This window comes from Acipenser ruthenus, chromosome 3, assembly GCF_902713425.1.
Source record: "Acipenser ruthenus chromosome 3, fAciRut3.2 maternal haplotype, whole genome shotgun sequence".
Lineage (NCBI taxonomy): Eukaryota > Metazoa > Chordata > Actinopteri > Acipenseriformes > Acipenseridae > Acipenser > Acipenser ruthenus.
In genome coordinates, this window is record NC_081191.1 from 2,328,935 (window position 1) to 2,349,452 (window position 20,518).

The window sequence follows — 20,518 nt, forward strand, 5'->3', positions numbered from 1 at the left end:
TAAAATTGAAGGAAGAATGGATGGAGCAAAATACAGGGAAATACTGCAAGAGAACTTGCTTCAGTCCGCTAAAAAACTGAAGCTTGGGAGGAAATTCACCTTTCAGCAGGACAATGATCCCAAGCACAAGGCCAAAGCAACATTGGAGTGGCTCAAGAACAAAAAGGTAAATGTCCTACAGTGGCCCAGTCAAAGTCCTGATCTCAATCCCATTGAGAATCTGTGGCACTATTTGAAAATTGCGGTCCACAAGCGTCGTCCAACCAACCTGAACAACCTGGAGCAAATCTGCCAAGAAGAATGGGCCAAAATCACTTCGACACTGTGTGCAAAGCTGGTACATACTTACCCCAAAAGACTTAAAGCTGTTATTGCAGCGAAAGGTGGCTCTACCAAATATTAATGTGTGGGGGTTGAATACTTATGCAAGCAAGATATTTCAGTTTTTTTATTTTTCTTAAAACTATTTCCCAACATAAAACCAATGTCATATATATATATATATATATATTGGTCTAGCAACAATAATGTTTTTATTTATTTTTGTATTTATTTATTTAAAACCACAGTTTCAGTTTGTAGACATTAATGTATTAGGAAGCGACACAGTAACAGTATTTCGATGGCATCTGTACAGTGTCATTTTGCACAGTTTTAAAGTACACACACAAAAAAAAGAAGCATGCCACTTCAAATCTAGTGCTCAGAAGGAGAAACAGCTGCCAATGGATTTTATGTGACTATTTTGCAAAATACTGATGGAAGTGCTCAAGCTGCAGTGACTGTAGAATTTAACAACATCCGCTGTTCATTTTCCAGACACCGGGCCGTCATGTTTCTCTATTGCTCTGACGGCTGCAACTTTAACTCTAGTTTCTGTTTATTGTTGATGAACACTGCACTAAGAAGACATGGTAGCAGAGCATGCACAAAGGAAACCCTAAGCTCATAAACCCAATATTCAAAGGCCACCTGTAGATACGAGGGACAGTATGTTAGTGTTGGTGAGGACAGTAAATGTTTTCTACAACAACAAGAGAAAAACATTATGTAATATTCAGTACACAACTGTGCCCTGTAGTGGTCTCAGATTCATCCACGTGGAACAGGGGCCGGTGCACCACTGCAGGCCCTGAAGGCTGAATCTGGTCAGTAATGCCAGGTCATCTGGGGGTACATGTTCCAGTGCATTTGCATGGATAACTTAATTCCATGTGGATGGATCACTGTTTTAAAGTGTGCATAAAGCAAAGCTTTCAGAATCCAGCTACATTTATTAAATAGAATAATTCAATAGAGGGCTACAGTCAATATTTTGCAATCTTACTGACCAGAAAGCTGTTGCTGAAGTTTGCTGATATGCTTGGGACAGCGTAAAATAAAAATAAAACAGAATATCTTAAAGTAAGTAATTCATCTCATTTCAGGAGGAGAACAAATTCCAGGAGCATTTGACTGAGAAAGTAATGGATACTGTGTAATTAAATCTAAATGCTGGTACCTGTACAGTGGGATTGCACCAAAGTTCTACTGTAGTATACAAATGGAAAAAAGTAATGCCCTTTGCGTAAATAAAGATGGCAGGCTCCAAGTATGGAGCATTGTTCAGTGGTGTAAATATATATGTCATGTAAACCACTTGCCTACAAAGAGAAACAAATTTGAAAAATAAAATCAACAATATAAAATGGAAAACAAATCGCAACACCTCTGTGCTCCTCATCGACAAAGGAATGTGTCTCCTTCAGATGGGTATATAAAATGGAAGAGAAATGATGCTGCAGCCTCAGTGATGGTTCTACTGTACACTCAAAGTGCTGACACAGACAGGGAGTGCTTGTGCATGGACTCACAGCATTACACAGGTGTGCCACTGATGCAATGTAAAGTCGGGGCAACTCCATTGAAACCATGAAACCCTAAAAAGAAAGAAAGGTTTGGCACCTACCTATTTTCTTTGAGCGCTCATCCCCACGGTGGTGCACAGTGATAGGGGAGTAAATGAAGGGGCTCTTGACAGCCATGCTCTGCCCTAGCAGGCTCTTCACCTTGCGTGGCCGCAGGGTCACTGGCAGATTCAAGAGCTTCACTGACCTGGGGAAGGTGAGGGTGGGGGGGGGATGAAAAATAATTTTACTGTACAGGAACTCATTCATAAGAACATTGTATCATAAAAGAACATGCAATATAAAACAAATAGTAAGATTTAATAGGTTTCAAAGGATTATTAGCAATGAGGACATTATATATATATATATATATATATATATATATATATATATATATATATATATATATATATATATATATATATATATATAATTGTGAAAGATCCGTAGCACTCATGCCCCTTTAAAATTACGACCCAGCACAACAGAACTGGATTTTCAAGAGCAGTTGCGCTATTTTTTTAATCAACACACAAACAAACAAAAACAAACTCAAAATAAAACACCTAGCTCCTCTTGGAGCACTAACTATACAAGTTATTCCGACTAACTTGCAGGACGGCTAAGCCGTTAACCTGACACCGAACACAAACAAAAACCACACGGGCTTAACTCAGCACTTACTTTTAACTCTCGCTACTCGGAGACAGAGCACCTCATCTGCCTCCTTCTACTCAGCAGCCATGACTATACTCGCTGCCTCTCTTAAATATCCCCCCGCAAATAATTAACAAAACAATTAGCAAATTAAATGAAACAATAAAGCAATACAATCAAACAAAAAGGTGCATTACGCACATGTTTCTCTCGCAGGGAGGTTTTAACCTCCTCCCTGCTGTCTCACACAACACGCTGCCTTACTATATATATATATATATTATATATATATATATATATATATATATATATATTAGCTTTGGACAGTAGGATGGTGACATTTTTGCCCATTTTTCACAGGACTCAGTTCTGATAAGTTTTTTGGGGATCATCGATGGACTACAATCTTCACGTCTCACCATAAATTTTCGATTGGATTCAAGTCAAGACTTTGACTGGGCCACTCAAGAACATTAATTCTCTTCTTGTTCAACCACTCCAGTGTGGCTTTGGCTTTGTGCTTTGGGTCATTGTCCTGCTGAAATGTGAATTTCCTCCCCAGTTTCAGTCTTGGCTGACTCAAACAGGTTTTCCTCAAGGATTCACCTGTACTTTGCACCATCCATTCTCCCCTCTATCCTGACAAGCTTCCCAGTCCCTGCTGAAGAGAAGCATCTCCACAACATGATGCTGCCACCACCATGCTTGAAAGTTAGGATGGTGTAGACTGGGTAATGTGCAGTGTTGGGCTTGTGCCAGACATAACGCTTGGAATTTTTCCACATGTCTGCAGTATCATCTACATGCTTTTCGCAAACTCCATACGTGCTTTAGGATGAGTCTTTTTGAGTAATGGCTTCTTTCTTGCCACCCGTCCATACAGGCCAGCTTTGTGTAGGGACCGGCTTATTGTTGATGTGTGAACACTGACTCACATCTCAGACACAGAACTTTGCAGATTTCTCAAGGTCATTGTTGGCTTCAGAGTGACATCCCGAGCCAGTTTCCTGCTTGCCTGGCTGCTCAGTTTGGGAGGGTGACCTGATCTGGGTAGTGTCTGGGTGGTATGATGCATCTTCCACTTCTTAATGATGGACTTCACTGTGCTGCGCCTTTGAAATTTTCTTGTACCCTTCTCCTGCTCTGTGCCTCTCTACCACTTTATCCCTGACTTGTTTCGAAAGCTCCTTGGTCTTCATGGTTGCTTTGTTGGATCACTATGCGAGTTGCAGCTTGAAAGTCTTTATATACCTGAGGGAAATTATCTACAAGTTAAACCACTTTGAGTACACACAGGCTGAAACCATTTCACTAATTTTGTTTCAAACAAATAATTTGCACCTGAGCTGATTTAAGGCTGCAGTACCAAAGGGGAAGAATACTTATGCAACTGAGATTAATCTGTTTTTCTCTGTAAATCTTACTTATTTATATTCTATATGCATTTTTTAACTTTATCAATTTGGAGTAGTTTGTGTAGATTCTACATGTAAAGTCTAATTTGAAAGCGTCGTGGAGTACACTCAGGTGCCAACAAAATGTGAAAACTTTACAGGGGGGTGAATACTTCTGCAAATCACCCCGCATCAGCACACACAATGGCTGCAGTGCAGCCTCCCTAGTGCATGACAACCGTCTGGACTGAGCTGAGTAGGGTACTTCTCTGGGCTCTTCTCTTGGTGTTTTGTCGATTAGCCCACAACACCTTAAGGTAGAGTACTGCGCGGGTCTGATTTTTACAACCCACTTCCGACCCGGACCAGCTACTACACCAATTTTGTGGCTGTTCACAAAAACACAATGACAGGTTTTACAAGCAACAGATCCAGTCACACGTTTATTATTTTTATTCACTGTGATTCCAAAATAATTCCACACTTCTGATTTACCTCTCGAACTACATGATATAAACCCTGCGCTATCTTTTGTTTCACCTCGTCCACAGGCATTTTTAATGTCACCAAGCAGACGTGATAAAAAGACCTTGCAGACGTATCAAGCGTGAACAACACTGCTTAGTCAGCTGACTCCTCCCTAATCGCGTCCTACTTTAGTACAGGAGATACCGGTACCCGACCCAATGCAGGACTCTACCTTAAGGGCTCAAGTGATTCTGCCATCCCAGGACCATCCTCCTCCGCCCCCACGCAGCTAAGACCAGCTTACTTACCTTCCTTTCCATTAATGTTGCTTTCTTTCTAATGTGCTTGAGGTCCCCAACCAGAATCTTTTCATCTCAACCAGAGCCGGTTCCTGCTCCTCTCTGCTGCTTTAAATAAGTTCTTCACTATGCATCACAACTCTTGACCACTGAATCTGATATCTCTGAGAAACTGGGTTGTGGAGTGTGCCACAAATCCTCGACAACCCACCTCCACTGGATAAACCTGGACTCTCCATCCTCGCTGTTCCACTTCAGCAGCTAGTTGAGCATACCGAAGTTTCATCCTTTCATACTCCTCATCCACAGCATCCTCCAATGGCACTGATAACTCTACCAGGTGAACAAGGCATGCTGATCCAGACCACAAGACAATATCAGGTCGTAGTTTAGTGGTGACAATCTCAGGTGGGAAAATAAGCCGTTGTCCAACATCAGCCAGCATTTTTCAGTCTCTAGCAGCTTCCAGTTGTCCTACACAAGTTTTGGTTTTAATACCTTTTCTTGGTGGTTGCTCCCCTGGACGGAATGTTTTTTCTTGCAACATAAATTGCTGGAATTGGTGGTAACCTGTTGGTCATGCTGCGCTTGTCTTCCAATGCTAAGGCCAAACATCACAGCACCTGGTCATGACGCCAAGTAAACCGTCCTTGGCTAAGACCCACCTTACATCCTGTCAAAATGTGTCTTAATGTAGCTGGCGATGACACCACAGATCCTCTCCTACCCATAGATTAAGGTTCTGTGGTGAGGGGAGAACATCATATGTTGACCTGATGAGGAAATTGATCCTGCTCTGTTCCATTGTCCATAGATCTCGCCAACTGATCTTGCATTTTTCGACACACTCTCCCATCTCATCCATTCTACCTGCTTTGCCAGGGAAACTGCCTTCATGCACCTCATCCCCTCCTCCTACTTTTGCACCTCACTGCCTACCAGCTTCCTCCGTTGAGCTGGGGCTGCTTTGTGCCATGTAGGAGGAGCTGAACTGAGACCAAGGCCTCCTCTTCCATGCTGTACTTGCCCCATGACATCAGTGATACAAAGGGCAGCCTTTGTATCTTCCACAGCTTCCTTTGCCACCCACTTTCTTCCAGTTTTCAACACAGGTGCTGCCTCTCTCACAGATTCGTTGTGTGACTCTACCAATGTCATTTCCAATTGAACCTTGACGCACTTAAACTCCTCGGTTATAGCTGAGACTGGTAGCTGCAGTATGCCTTTGCCATACAGTCCCACTCTGCTGAGGCAGCGTGGAACTCCTAACTATTTCCTTACGTATGAACACTTCCAGCTTCTCTACTGTTGGTCAAGGAAACCTCATACACAGCGAGTGGCCACAGAAGTCTTGGCAGTAGACCAAACTGAAAGCACCAGAGTTTAAGTTTGCCCGGTAAAGTGCTGCTGTCTATGCTCTTCAACCCTTGCACTGTCTGTTGTCTCACTTCTCCCACACGAACTGTGTCCTTTATGACACAATCATACCATCTCCCAAGACTTTTCACAGGCTTCTCAGACACTGTTGTTATTGCCTCACCGTTAATATAGAACCTCTTAACCAGTACTTTACCTTTAATTATAGAGATGTTCCTTGACTTAGCGGACTTGAATTGCACTCATGCCCATTCAATGTTATTGATTAGTTTGCCCAATAACCGATTAGTGCAGGCTACTGTTGTAGTCATGATTGTTATGTAATCCATGTATGTTCTAATTGGTGGTAGTCGCATTCCAGAAGCCAAGCATTCTCCTCCCACTACCCATTTTGAAGCTCCAATAATTACTTCCATTGCCATGGTAAAAGCCAGTGGAGAAATGGTGCATCCTGCCATTATTCCAATCTAGACATTGCCATGTAGTGGTGAATTCTGAAGTAGAAAAACAAAATTGCAACTCTCCAAAGTAGGTTTGTTATTGTCCTCGGTACACTGAAAAAAACAAATGCTGTTCAAAGAAGTTCATGTGGTGCTGAACCGTATGCATTAGCTAAATCCAGGAATGTCACATGGAGCTCCTTTATCTCCTTTTTAGCTGTTTGAATTTGCTGCCAGATCACACTGATGTGCTCTAAGCATCCTGGGAAACCTGGAATACCGGTTTTCTGTACTGAAGTGTCAATGAAGCAGTTCTTCAATAGGTAAGCTGACAATCTCTGAGCAATAATGCTGAAGAAAATCTTGCCTTCCACATTTAAAAGGGAAATAGGGCAAAACTGACCGATACTCGTAGAATCTTTTTCTTTGGGTATAAAGACCCCACCTGCTCTGCACCATGCTCTTTCATCAATTTCCAAAGGATTCGTAGAACTCCTGAAGCACTCATGTACACTCTGTACAGAACTCCATTAGGCCCAGGAGATGATGATGCCCTTGCCTTTTTCACAGCACTTAGGTGCACAGTCCTCCATTTGGTATTGTGGTGGATTGATAGGTGGGATGTCTGAAGGAATCGACATAGGCTCCTGCCTTTTTTAATCTGTGTGCATTTCCTCTCAGACTTAGTTGCTTTTGGTGTGCCATTTTTTTCCCTCGTGAATAACTTCTTTGCAAATTTGAATGGGTCTTTATAAAAGTTAGTTCTGAAATGCTCCTCCTTTTTGCAGCGTTTCCGTAGGCGCTCAGCTCTGTGTAATGTTGCAAGCATATCTTTTATGACCCTTTGTCTGACTTTTTTCGGCTCTCCTCCATTGCTTCCTCTTACAGGAATACAGTGCTCACCATTTATAACGCTATAGTGGGGAGCCATAGTTACAAGACCGTGCTATTTGTGTTCAGCCTTATAATAAGTATAAAAGGGCTACTGTAATGGCATTATGAAGCAAATGGGAGCCACAACCCTCTTTTCTCTCTGACGCTGGTTCATCTGACCAGGTTCACAAGAATCAATAGGTTCATCACTAGTGTTTATGCAAGTCCTCCTCTCATCTATGACAGGGGTGCTGATATCCTGCAAACTGTGGTTTGCTTCCTGTCCTTTTGGGGTAAGTATGTACCAGCTTTGCACACAGTGTCGAAGTGATTTTGGCCCATTCTTCTTGGCAGATTTGCTCCAGGTTGTTCAGGTTGGTTGGACGACGCTTGTGGACCGCAATTTTCAAATAGTGCCACAGATTCTCAATGGGATTGAGATCAGGACTTTGACTGGGCCACTGTAGGACACTCATCTTTTTGTTCTTGAGCCGCTCCAATGTTGCTTTGGCCTTGTGCTTGGGATCATTGTCCTGCTGAAAGGTGAATTTCCTCCCAAGCTTCAGTTTTTTAGCGGACTGAAGCAGGTTCTCTTGCAGTATTTCCCTGTATTTTGCTCCATCCATTCTTCCTTCAATTTTAACAAGATACCCAGTCCCTGGTGATGAGAAGCATCCCCACAGAATGATGCTGCCACCACCATACTTCACTGTAGGGATGGTGTGTCTTGAGGCATGGGCAGTGTTAGGTTTGCACCACACATAGCGCTTTGAGTTTTGGCCAAAAAGCTCTATCTTGGTCTCATCTGACCACAAAACCTTTTCCCACATCGCAGCTGAGTCACTCTCACGCTTTCTGGCAAACTCCAGATGTGCTTTCAGATGGTACTTTTTGAGTAACTGCTTCTTTCTTGCCACCCTCCCATACAGGCCGGTGTTATGCAGAGCTCTTGATATGGTTGACTGGTGCACCATTACTCCACTCCCAGCCACTGAACTCTGTAGCTCCTTCAAAGTGATTGTTGGCCTCTCTGTGGCTTCTCTCACAAGTCTCTTCTTGTTTGAGCACTGAGTTTTGATGGACGGCCTTTTCTTGGCAGTGCCTGGGTGGTGTGATGCAGCTTCCACTTCCTGATTATTGATCCAACTGTGCTCACTGGGATATCCAAACACTTGGATATTATTTTGTACCCTTTCCCTAATCTATGCATTTGTATTACTTTAGATAACTTCTGTAGAATGCTCTTTGGTCTTCATTTCCCTTCAGATTCACAGCCTGACCAATGATCCTTCAACAGTGGGGTTTTTATCCAGAAAATGTGACAGCAACTTTAATGGTTCACAGGTGGAGGCCAATGGTAAGGTAATTGTGTCCTCGTTAGGGAAATTTCTTTCATTGGTGTAAACTGGGAGCTTCCACAGCACAGGGGTTGAATACTTATGCAAGCAAGATATTTCAGTTTTTTATTTTTCTTAAAAATATTTCCCAACATAAAACCAATGTCACCTTACAATAATTGATTTTGAGTTTCAGTGTTTTAAAATAAAATATCAAACAGAACGAAATTTCAGTGTACCATTTGTAATTCAGTAATATAAGAGAATTGGTCAGGGGTCTGAATACTTTTGCAAGGCACTGTATATATGTTTTTGCTCAAGAGAGACAACTTCCAATGTTTCAGTATGTTTAACATATCTTTGGGAAAGCGTGTTCAGTGCAAACAGTGAAGGTCCTTACAGGCTTTGATGGCATGGTAACTACACTCATTTATTTCTATTTAAATCTATTAATATGTGTTTGTGATTTACTACATATTCCTACCTATTCCTTTCTATTTAAAGACATGGTATTGAGACTATTCATCCATTTATTTTACTTTATTCTGCTGTATTGTACATTATCTCATTTTATTTTTTCTAAAACTACAAAACGGTAGGTCACTCATTATGTTTAAAAGGTTCATCTACTTTTGTATTTCTTATGTTTGGTAGGTGATTCTGTATTCTTTTACATAATATACCAAATTACCTCCTTTTATATATTAAAAACAATAATAATTGGTGTGCCTTACAGTATATAGAGAATGTGTGGCCTAAACACATACCATGTAAGATATACTGGAATTCATTATCTTTATGTGCCTCATGATGAAACAGTGGTGAACCTCGAAACACTACTTTCACCAAGATAAGCTATGAATAACTCAGCGGTGCATGAGAGTCTCTCTGTGTATTATTGTCTGGAGGAGTATATTAAAATCACCAGGGAGGGCTCCACTTTAATGATCTAAATGGTGGCAGTATTTACAGCCAAAATGTTTGATCACCCCCTCTCTTTTTACATTTCTACACACAGCCCTCCATTCAAACCACTGTGTTAATTAGGCAGGCTGTTCTGCTTGCAGTTCATACTACAGATAAATGAATACATGAAACAGAAATTGAGCCAGCGTTTCGAGAGGCTACCCTAGCTGCCCCTGGCACCAAACACAACCTTATTTACATTTCATTTTGAATTATTCTGCTAATAAACAACATGCTGAGATGCAGCCTCTCATCTTAATGGACATCCTGGGGATAGCAGCAAGTGCAATGGAGATTAAAGAAGCAACAAGATCCAAAAATAAATTTAAAAAACAGTTCTGGCATTTAAAACTGTAAGCAGATTAACAGTCTCTGTTGAAAATGAAGCTGCAATGGGCTTCCTTCACATTCTGGGGCGTAATGGGAGAGCACCGTTTACTGCATGATGCAGATTCATGGCACTCATTCATTAAAAAGTCAAGTTTAAAGCAGCTCAACCTCTGTCTGCTGTATAAATGTATCTGGAGCTAGGGGCAGGCAGTTGAAGAGTGGTCAGGGTATATGTGGATGGAAGATGCCAGGTGAATGCTAATATTGCTATGGCCAATTCCAAAATGCTGATAGTGAGTGTGCCGGGTAGAGGACAAACTAGCCAAGAGGTTCCTTGGGAAACAAACCATAGCAATTGAATATAAACACTGTTCTTGCTGAATTACAGGTCTATCTATTCAAATTAAATGCAAATAGTGTGCAGAAACACATACATAGTGAACATTAAAAACTATGCTCGACACCCCAGGTGTGCAGTCAAATGAAACCTGCTGAATGATGTTACGTTCACATACTGAATTACATACCACTTTGTAGTTTTCCACATACTTAACAAAAATCAGCCAAAAATTAAAAAAATATGACATTTCCAAATCTATCATGAAATATTGTACTACTAATATGGCTTCCAGTAGACTTTTGCCATATTATTTCGTAGTTTCTTTGATTACATGATGTTAAATAAAATAGCTACATTTTGTTCATATGGTGTTTTTTTACATGATTTGAGTATAAACAGATTTGTTTTTTCAAGTACAAAGTACTGATTAATAAGAAGCAGTGAGGACAGATTGTACGATCTCGGTTTCACTTGTGTAAGGACAGTTCAGTCAAATTCTCACCTGACGATAGGGAGTTTGGTGAAGGCCACTGGAAGCAGCTTGAGGCCGTCAGAGAGTGTAATGACCTCCATGCTGCCGGGACACTTGGAGGTATAGTTCTCCAGGCTCTGGGTTACTTCCTTCTTCTCTGGATTACATAGAGAAAAGAAGAAAAAGTGTATTTTAAATTTGGGGACTCTATGGGTATCCCCACTTAACCTACAGTAATGTCTCCCCATTAAAACCAGCAAAGTAGAACCCCAAACCCAATTCCCTATTTCTTGTCACAAGGAAACTTTCCACCATTTCCTGGAGTTGTTATTATTCTAACTGTTTTGCATTTGTCTGAACAAACAGAGGCAAACAAAATGTCAGGAGATTGAGCTGTGATTAAATGCAAGAAAGTCCATCTCTGCTGGAACGCTGAAGTTCTTAATTCCAAGCAATCAGACAGCTCGGTTTGAAAGAGGTCACGAATCATCCAAGAAGTTTTCTTAAGTGGATCAGTATCCAACAAGGCAGGGTCAAGTGGCTCTTAAGAGCACGTATTCTTTGATTGCTATTGCTAAAGTGCCACTTTTCCTCAGTGATTTTAATCCTAGCGAGTGCCTGGATTTTAATAAAGTGAATTACCCACTGCTTACAGACCATGACTTTTCTGTATGCTAAGATTGGAGTAATATTGTTATTTATTAACCCCTCATCAGCGGCATTTTTTTTAACCAGTGGTCATTTTCATGAAACGGTGCATCTGTGTGTGCGTATAATACATTAGCTTCCAGAACTACATTCTTTACAGTATCCTGTGTATTACCCGATACAGTACAGTATTGAAAAAGTATGGCTTTTTCATATACTGTATAGACTGCCACGCACAGCTCCTGTTTACTTGCACAAGAGAGTGCTGGGAGTTGCAGGGGAGCTGGGACAGATGTAGAAATGACGTATTGCTTCGAAAATGACAGATTTAGCACTCCAATTCCTTTTTTTAGCCCTATGTAGTCAATTACCAATCTCAGAGCATCTATGTCTGTAGAATACATTAGTTTCCAGCTCGGTATTTGACTACTGCATTGCTCACAGTACTTTGCTTTTTTGTTATGTATGCAAGTTGTCCTTGTGCATGTTTTATTTCAACAAAAAGAGAGAAGCAGCTTTTTTTATGCGCAATGTGACTTAATATAGAGGCACAGGTATGTGTTGACAAATTCTGAGACGTTTACAAGTACAATATACTGTTTATTTGTGTAGTTTAAATTTGTGTTTGTGGTATTTTAAAAGTCATTTACTTTTGATAATACAGTTCTGTTTTTTTTATTTTATATATAAAATATAAAAAATGTTTAGCACTTTCAAACAATTATTCAATAAAGTATTGTTTAAATATAAAGCAGTTTCGTGTGCGTGTGTGTGTGTATTAACAGCTTTCCGTGTGAGCTCAATTACTGTCGCTCATGAAGGGTTAAAAAGAAAGAAAAAGAAATCGCTCTTACAAATAAATCTGTGCTGACGGCCTCTACCAGGTCTTGCTGCAATGAATACAATTTTCCTCCAGAGGATCATATCAAAGTATGTGTCTGTATGGACATCAGTTATTCCTTACGCAGTCAGGGACACTACTAAATAAATACCCTAATCTGCTGCAATGCAGACAATTTCAGTAGACTATATAATCCTAAATCACCTCCTCTCTGAAACTATGCACTTCATAATGAAGTTCAACTGTCACAGTATTGTAATGATCCGGGGGGACTGCTGATTACATGATGACGCAGTGTCGTACACATAGCATCCCACCCATATTCAACATTCATACTTGCAGGTTTTAAAAGACAAATGAGAAAATAATGCACAGAATAAACAAAAACTACTTTCATTAAATCAAATTGATAAAGGCACTACACTGAATCTCCTTGCTTGCAACAAATCCAAGCTATTGTAATGAGTATGTACAAATACCTGCATTTTCAATCTCCGGGTTTTGCTTTGCATATGATCGAGGAATGGATCAAACTGTTATGCAGTGCAGGGATAGAGACTCCTATTGCACAACAGTTTCACCTATTCCAGGTTTTACTACGAGCTTGATCAGCCAGTTTATAGGTACAGTAACAAGTTCAGGTGTGTCTTATTAAACTTCTAGTCAGCGCTCCAGATAAGGTTTTGGGTCATTGAGTAATTAACTCTCCAATTTAATGCAATGTATTTTGGGGTTAAAATGCAACATTGCCAGTCATGAGTACTTTCAATAAATACTGTACATATTTAATGCTAATTTAACTTATGGGGTATGCATTAACTACAGCTTTAAATTTTAACCATAATGTTACTTTGAGCTACTATACAAAAACGTGTTCTTATAATAAAAATGTTCCTTATTTTCCACATAAAAAAATAAAATCAAAAATAAAAATAAAAATGTTTTTTTCATAGCCATTTAGTCCTGCCTTAATAATATTCTATTCCGGGAAGTTGCCCCTCTCTATGTAGTTAGCTACTGTGGTCTCTTCACACTAGTACTAGGATGTTACAGTTTTTATAGCAGTTTGGTGGTCCAGTTGTTAAAGAACAGGGCTTATACTAGGGATGCACCGAATATCAAACCTAAACAGAAAACTGAAGGAAACTGTTGAATGAAAAACAGACTGGCAGCTACTAACAAGGGATGCTTACAAGCTATAGTTTTGAGCCTTTTAGTTAATAGTATTTTTATTAACAAATGGAAATATATCCCTGAATAAGATTTTAGTTTGAAACTTACTCAATTTACCGCTAGCCCCCTCCCCCAACAACAGAAATGTCAAAATACAGAACCGCTTACTTTACCTTTGAGAGAAAGGAGAGTTGCATCTTTGCCTAACCCACTATTTTCTTTTATAACATTTCAACCCATGTCAACTCATCTGAGAGCTATGAGGAAAAAATTACAGTGAGTGACCTGAATCTCCCTGCAAAATAAAACCCCTGTTGATTTAAATGCACCGTGTGTGTAACACCTATCAAATAGGCTACGGAATAGTTAAAAAAATATATTATAATAAAACACAGCAGTTCCCAAATGGTTCAACTTGTATTGGCACATTACAATAATGTAAAATGTAATTTACTAAAGCATATTGTTCAAGAACGTCTTGCACATCTGACAGTTGTAAAGTTACAAAACATATATATTTCAGTGCACCAAGGTTTTTTTGTTTTTTTTTTTTAATCTCAGTATGATCTCTAAAACATGTTTCACAGACAATGCAATAAAGCACAAAAGTCTACAACAGTTTGCTGTTACTATATATTACAGGTTTACTGCATAACTTTACTCCATGTAAGTGTGATGTGACTGTGCTGTGTTGCATAAGGGGGGGTATGTTTACATTCAGCAGCTGCGTGACGTGTTTAGTGCATGCGTCGCCAGTAATTTAGGGAGAGCCGCGACAGAGTTCATCAAACGTGTTCTTGTTCTTGAATACCTGTTATTAAATAACAGTTACGTTCAATACTGGATTTGTGTCTTTTTTAAATGAGAACTGCACACATTGGAGGGATGTATTAAAATGGATGTGCGTCTGGGCGGATGTAGGATTCGGTTTGGTTCACCGAATCCGAACCCTGTTCAAAAAGCCAAATCCGAAACTGGATTCGGTGCATCCCTACTTGTTACCAGGTTCCCAGTCCAATCCCAGCTCAGCCACTGACTCACTGTGTGGGACCCTGAGCAAGTCACTTAACCTCCTTGTGCTCCTAAATGACTAGTTATTATTATTATTATTATTATTATTATTATTATTATTATTATTATTATTATTATTATTATTAACAATAATAATAATAATAATAATAATAAAATATTCTGTTCTCAGTCTCTTGTGCTCACTGTGAACCTCAATGTACATCAATGTGAACCTGATGAAGACACGTTAGTGTCGAAACCCACTGTTTGTTTGTTTTTTAAATTAATAAAGAGATTTTTTTGAAGAAAACAAAATGATCCGAAGTTAAATAATGAATCCTTTTGAAGCAAAATGACGAGCGTGCGACCATGAATGTCTCTACGGAAACTCTTTTGGTAAGCCATCTAAACTGAAAGCTTGGCTGAAAGAATTTTGAACTTTTGCATTGCCGTAGAGACTCTACCTTCATTACATACATATTATTACATACATACATATATATATATATATATATATATATATATATATATATATATATATACACACAGTACTGTGCAAAAGTTTTAGGCAGGTGTGAAAAAATGCTGTAAAAGTAAGAATGCTTTCAAAAATAGACATGTTAATAGATTATATTTATCAATTAACTAAATGCAAAGTGAGTGAACAGAAGAAGAATCTAAATCAAATCCATATTTGGTGTGACCACCCTTTGCCTTCAAAACAGCATCAATTCTTCTAGGTACACTTGCACAAAGTCAGGGATTTTATAGGCATATAGTCAGGTGTATGATTAAACAATTATACCAAACAGGTGCTAATGATCATCAATTCAATATGTAGGTTGAAACACAATCATTAACTGAAACAGAAACAGCTGTGTAGGAGGAATAAAACTGGGTGAGGAACAGCCAAACTCAGCTAACAAGGTGAGGTTGCTGAAGACAGTTTACTGTCAAAAGTCATACACCATGGCAAGACTGAGCACAGCAACAAGACACAAGGTAGTTATACTGCATCAGCAAGGTCTCTCCCAGGCAGAAATTTCAAGGCAGACAGGGGTTTCCAGATGTGCTGTCCAAGCTCTTTTGAAGAAGCACAAAGAAACGGGCAACGTTGAGGACCGTAGACGCAGTGGTCAGCCAAGGAAACTTACTGCAGCAGATGAAAGACACATCATGCTTACTTCCCTTCGCAATCGGAAGATGTCCAGCAGTGCCATCAGCTCAGAATTGGCAGAAAACAGTGGGACCCTGGTACACCCATCTACTGTCCGGAGAAGTCTGGTCAGAAGTGGCCTTCATGGAAGACTTGCGGCCAAAAAGCCATACCTCCGACGTGGAAACAAGGCCAAGCGACTCAACTATGCACAAAAACACAGGAACTGGGGTGCAGAAAAATGGCAGCAGGTGCTCTGGACTGAAGAGTCAAAATTTGAAATATTTGGCTGTAGTAGAAGACAGTTTGTTCGCCGAAGGGCTGGAGAGCGGTACACGAATGAGTGTCTGCAGGCAACAGTGAAGCATGGTCGAGGTTCCTTGCATGTTTGGGGCTGCATTTCTGCAAATGGAGTTGGGGATTTGGTCAGAATTAGTGGTCTCCTCAATGCTGAGAAGTACAGGCAGATACTTATCCATCATGCAATACCATCAGGGAGGCATCTGATTGGCCCCAAATTTATTCTGCAGCATGACAACGACCCCAAACATACAGCAAAAGTCATTAAGAACTATCTTCAGCATAAAGAAGAACAAGGAGTCCTGGAAGTGACGGTATGGCCCCCACAGAGCCTTGATCTCAACATCATCGAGTCTGTCTGGGATTACATGAAGAGAGAGAAGCAACTGAGGCTGCCTAAATCCACAGAAGAACTGTGGTTAGTTCTCCAAGATGTTTGGGCCAACCTACCTGCCGAGTTCCTTCAAAAACTGTGTGCAAGTGTACCTAGAAGAATTGATGCTGTTTTGAAGGCAAAGGGTGGTCACACCAAATATTGATTTGATGTAGATTTTTATTCTGTTCACTCACTTTGCATTTAGTTAATTGATAAATATAATCTATTAACATGTCTATTTTTGAAAGCATTCTTACTTTACAGCATTTTTTCACACCTGCCTAAAACTTTTGCACAGTACTGTAAAAAAAAAAAAATATATATATATATAAACTTGCTAGTGAGTAATGAACAGTCGCAGTGCACAGACACCCCTTAATAAATGAATCTTGGCATTTTCAATCAGGTCCAGGGACAGATTTAGTAACTGGAGTGCTAAAAGGAGACTCATGAGCTGACAAAGAATCTCCAATTGATTTCAGGCAATCTACATGGCAAAGCTCACTTGATTAAATAAGGTGGACGGCCTGGATTAAAGGGTACATAAGGACCTTTTTATTTTATTGTGTTACATTTTCCCATATGTTGCTACAGCTGTTTACGTAAGGTGTGTGTATATTATTTATTATTTATTTATTTTACATTCTGACCTCTTTTTTAAAACTTTTAAATTGCATTCCCTGCCTCAAGATGGTTTCACATGTACCCGCACGGGTACCTCTCAGAACTACATTTCCCATCATCGTCCTGCTCACATATGTAACTGAGATGGATTTACCAGTGAGCAGGAGGATGATGGGAAATGTAGTTCTGAGAGGTCCATGTGGGTACATGTGAAGCCATCTTGAGGCAGGGAATGCAATTTAAAAGTTTAAAAAAAAGTGGTCAAAATGTAAAAAAATAAATAAATAAAACAATACACACACCTTACGTAAATAGTTGGAGCAACACATGGGAACATTTAACACAATCAAATAAAAAGGTCCTTATGTACCCTTTAATCTTCTCTACTTATTTATACACTGATTAAACGGTTTGTGTTGAATTCGGTACTCGTGAAAGCTGGATGATTGTCATGTCTGAAGACAGAAACTGATAATGTAAAGTTCAAAGTGCAATCTGAAGGGATCTATCCTCTAAAAAGACTTCAAGCAAACAATGCCCATTAGTGCAGACTGTGTTCACTGGTAACTGTAGTACAGACCCACTAAATCATCCTCACAAGCAATCCGATCAAAAAGACCTGCTTTACTTCCATTCACTGAGCTGGAAGGACTTATACACAGTTCTCAAGCCAATCCGTTCTCAAGGTCGGATCACACATGGCAAAGCAAGGGGTGCAGTACCTATAAAACAGCAGGTCAGTTAGCAGCCACGCCACTGAATGTTGTTAAACAGATCCCAAAAGCAAAGAAAACACTTGACAACATGCTGCTAATCTGGCCCATGCAGCTTGAGCTGGTATTCTACTGGGGCCAGAATGCGGCAGGAATGGATAAACTATCCAGTTCTGTTTGACGTGTAAAAGACAAAAAGGTCAAAAGTTTCGTATTGCTTTGAATTAATGCCGCTGCCTTTGACTTTGGAAGGGTATTGTACTAGTGATACAAAAGCAACCGCAGGAAAAAAAAAAAAAAAAGAAAAGATAGATATGACAGGTTCGCGTTTATTTTTTAGACTCTGGATATATCCTCCAGCTACAGACCCATATACCTTTAGCCGGGCTTGCTCGCTCGTCTTTGCCTGTGTTGAGAGACGTGTCATCTGCTGGTGCATTATATGACGCTTGACTGAAAATGCTAAATTCTCAGACAGCATGCTTGTGCCCAGAGGTACCGGGGCTGTGCCCTGTCAATGCCCAGTAACAAATTAAGCAGTGAAATACCAGTATGCTCCAGGGTGTAATTGTATTATTTTAAATACATTTTATTCAAGTGTATTCAATACATTTTTTTATTTGTAATGTTTTGCAATACTGTGCTTTGTATGCGTTTCTTTATTAAGTGCTGCATTTAGTTGAGCTGGGGTAGGAGAAAGAATGTACATATTTCATTACTGAGAGTGGCGTTTATTCAAGGGCGCTGTCTATTACAAATCTGATATCTGAGCGCGGCTCTTATTCAAGGGCGCTGTCTATTACAAATCTGATATCTGAGCGCGGCTCTTATTCAAGGGAGATGTCTATAACAAATCTGATATCTGAGCGCGGCTCTTATTCAAGGGCGATGTCTATTACAAATCTGATATCTGAGCGCGGCTCTTATTCAAGGGCGATGTCTATTACAAATCTGATATCTGAGCGCGGCTCTTATTCAAGGGAGATGTCTATAACAAATCTGATATCTGAGCGCGGCTCTTATTCAAGGGCGATGTCTATTACAAATCTGATATCTGAGCGCGGCTCTTATTCAAGGGCGATGTCTATTACAAATCTGATATCTGAGCGCGGCTCTTATTCAAGGGAGATGTCTATAACAAATCTGATATCTGAGCGCGGCTCTTATTCAAGGGCGCTGTCTATTACAAATCTGATATCTGAGCGCGGCTCTTATTCAAGGGAGATGTCTATTACAAATCTGATATCTGAGCGCGGCTCTTATTCAAGGGCGCTGTCTATTACAAATCTGATATCTGAGTTACTGCCCCCCACCCCCACGAACAAAAGAAATTCCTGAAGACCTCCGGAAAAAGGTTGTTGATGCCTATCAGTCTGGAAAGGTTTACAAAGCCATTTCTAAGTCTCTGGGGCTACACCGAACCACAGTCAGAGCCATATTGTCCAAATGGAGAAAGTTTGGGACAGCAGTGAATCTTCCCAGGAGTGGCTGTCCCACCAAAATCTCTCCAAGAGCAAGGCGTAAAATCGTCCAGGAAGTCACAAAGACCAGTCACAACATCCAGGGATCTGCAGGCCTATCTCGCCTCGGCTAAGGTCAGTGTTCATGACTCCACCATCGGAAAGACACTGGGCAAAAATGGGATTCATGGCAGAGTAGCAAGGCGGAAACCATTGCTCACTAAGAAGAACATGAATGTTCGTCTCAAGTTTGCCAAAAAGCACCTGGATGATCCTAAAGAGTTCTGGAACAATGTTCTATGGACAGATGAGTCAAAAGTGGAACTTTTTGGCCGACATGGGCCCTGTTATGTCTGGCGAAAATCAAACACTGCATTCCACAGTAAGAACCTCATACCAACGGTCAAGCATGGTGGTGGTAGTGTCATGGTTTGGGGATGCTTTGCTGCATCAGGACCTGGACACCTTGCCATCATTGAAGGAACCATGAATTCTACTCTGTATCAGAGAATTCTACAGGAGTATGTCAGGCCATCCGTCCGTGAGCTGAAGCTGAAGTACAGCTGGGTCATGCAGCAAGACAATGATCCCAAAACACACAAGCAAGTCTACATCAGAATGGTTGAAGAACAAGAAATTTAAAGTTTTGTAATGGCCTAGTCAAAGTCCAGACCTAAACCCCATTGAGATGTTGTGGCAGGACCTGAATCGAGCAGTTCATGCTCGAAAACCCACAAATGTCACTGAGTTGAAGCAGTTCTGCATGGAGGAGTGGGCCAAAATTCCTCCATGGCGCTGTGAGACACTAATCAATAACTACAGGAAGCGTTTGGTTGCAGTTATTGCTGCTAAAGGTGGCGTAACCAGTTATTGAGTCTAAGGGGGCGATTACTTTTTCACACGGGGGCATTGGGTGTTGCATAACTTTCTTTAATAAATAAACGAAATATGTATCACATTTTTGTGTTAGTTGTTCACTCAGGGTCCCTTTTATCTAATATTAGGTTTTGGTTGAAGATCTGATAATATTCAGTGTCAAAAATATGCTAAAATGCAGAAAATCAGACAGGGGGCAAATACTTTTTCATGGCACTGTATATATAGAGAGAGAGAGAGAGAGAGAGAGAGAGAGAGAGAGAGAGAGAGAGAGAGAGAGAGAGAGAGAGAGAGAGAGAGAGAGAGAGAGAGAGAGAGAGAGAGAGAGAGAGAGAGAGAGAGAGAGAGAGAGAGAGAGAGAGAGAGATACTTATATAGAATATGTCACATGGGACTTATGCATGTTTACAGTCGCTCCAATCACTTCATACTGTTGTTGCTGCTGTCTTTAGGAATTAGGTAGGCATTAGCTATTCAGATTATTTGTCTTTTCAGCTT

At 40.3% G+C, this 20,518-nt stretch overlaps 1 protein-coding gene across 6 annotated transcripts in view; it reads right to left on the reverse strand.

Moving 5' to 3' along the window:
- trappc9 (trafficking protein particle complex subunit 9) overlaps window positions 1–20,518 on the reverse strand; it is a 383,858-nt gene that overhangs the window by 312,748 nt on the left and 50,592 nt on the right. For all 6 annotated transcript variants that reach the window (XM_059010260.1, XM_059010253.1, XM_059010235.1 and 3 more), the window contains 2 exons: window positions 10,873–10,999; window positions 1,949–2,094 (listed from right to left, as the gene is read on the reverse strand). In XM_059010260.1, the coding sequence (XP_058866243.1) occupies window positions 1,949–2,094; window positions 10,873–10,999 (273 nt within the window). The remainder of the gene's footprint in view (window positions 1–1,948; window positions 2,095–10,872; window positions 11,000–20,518) is intronic.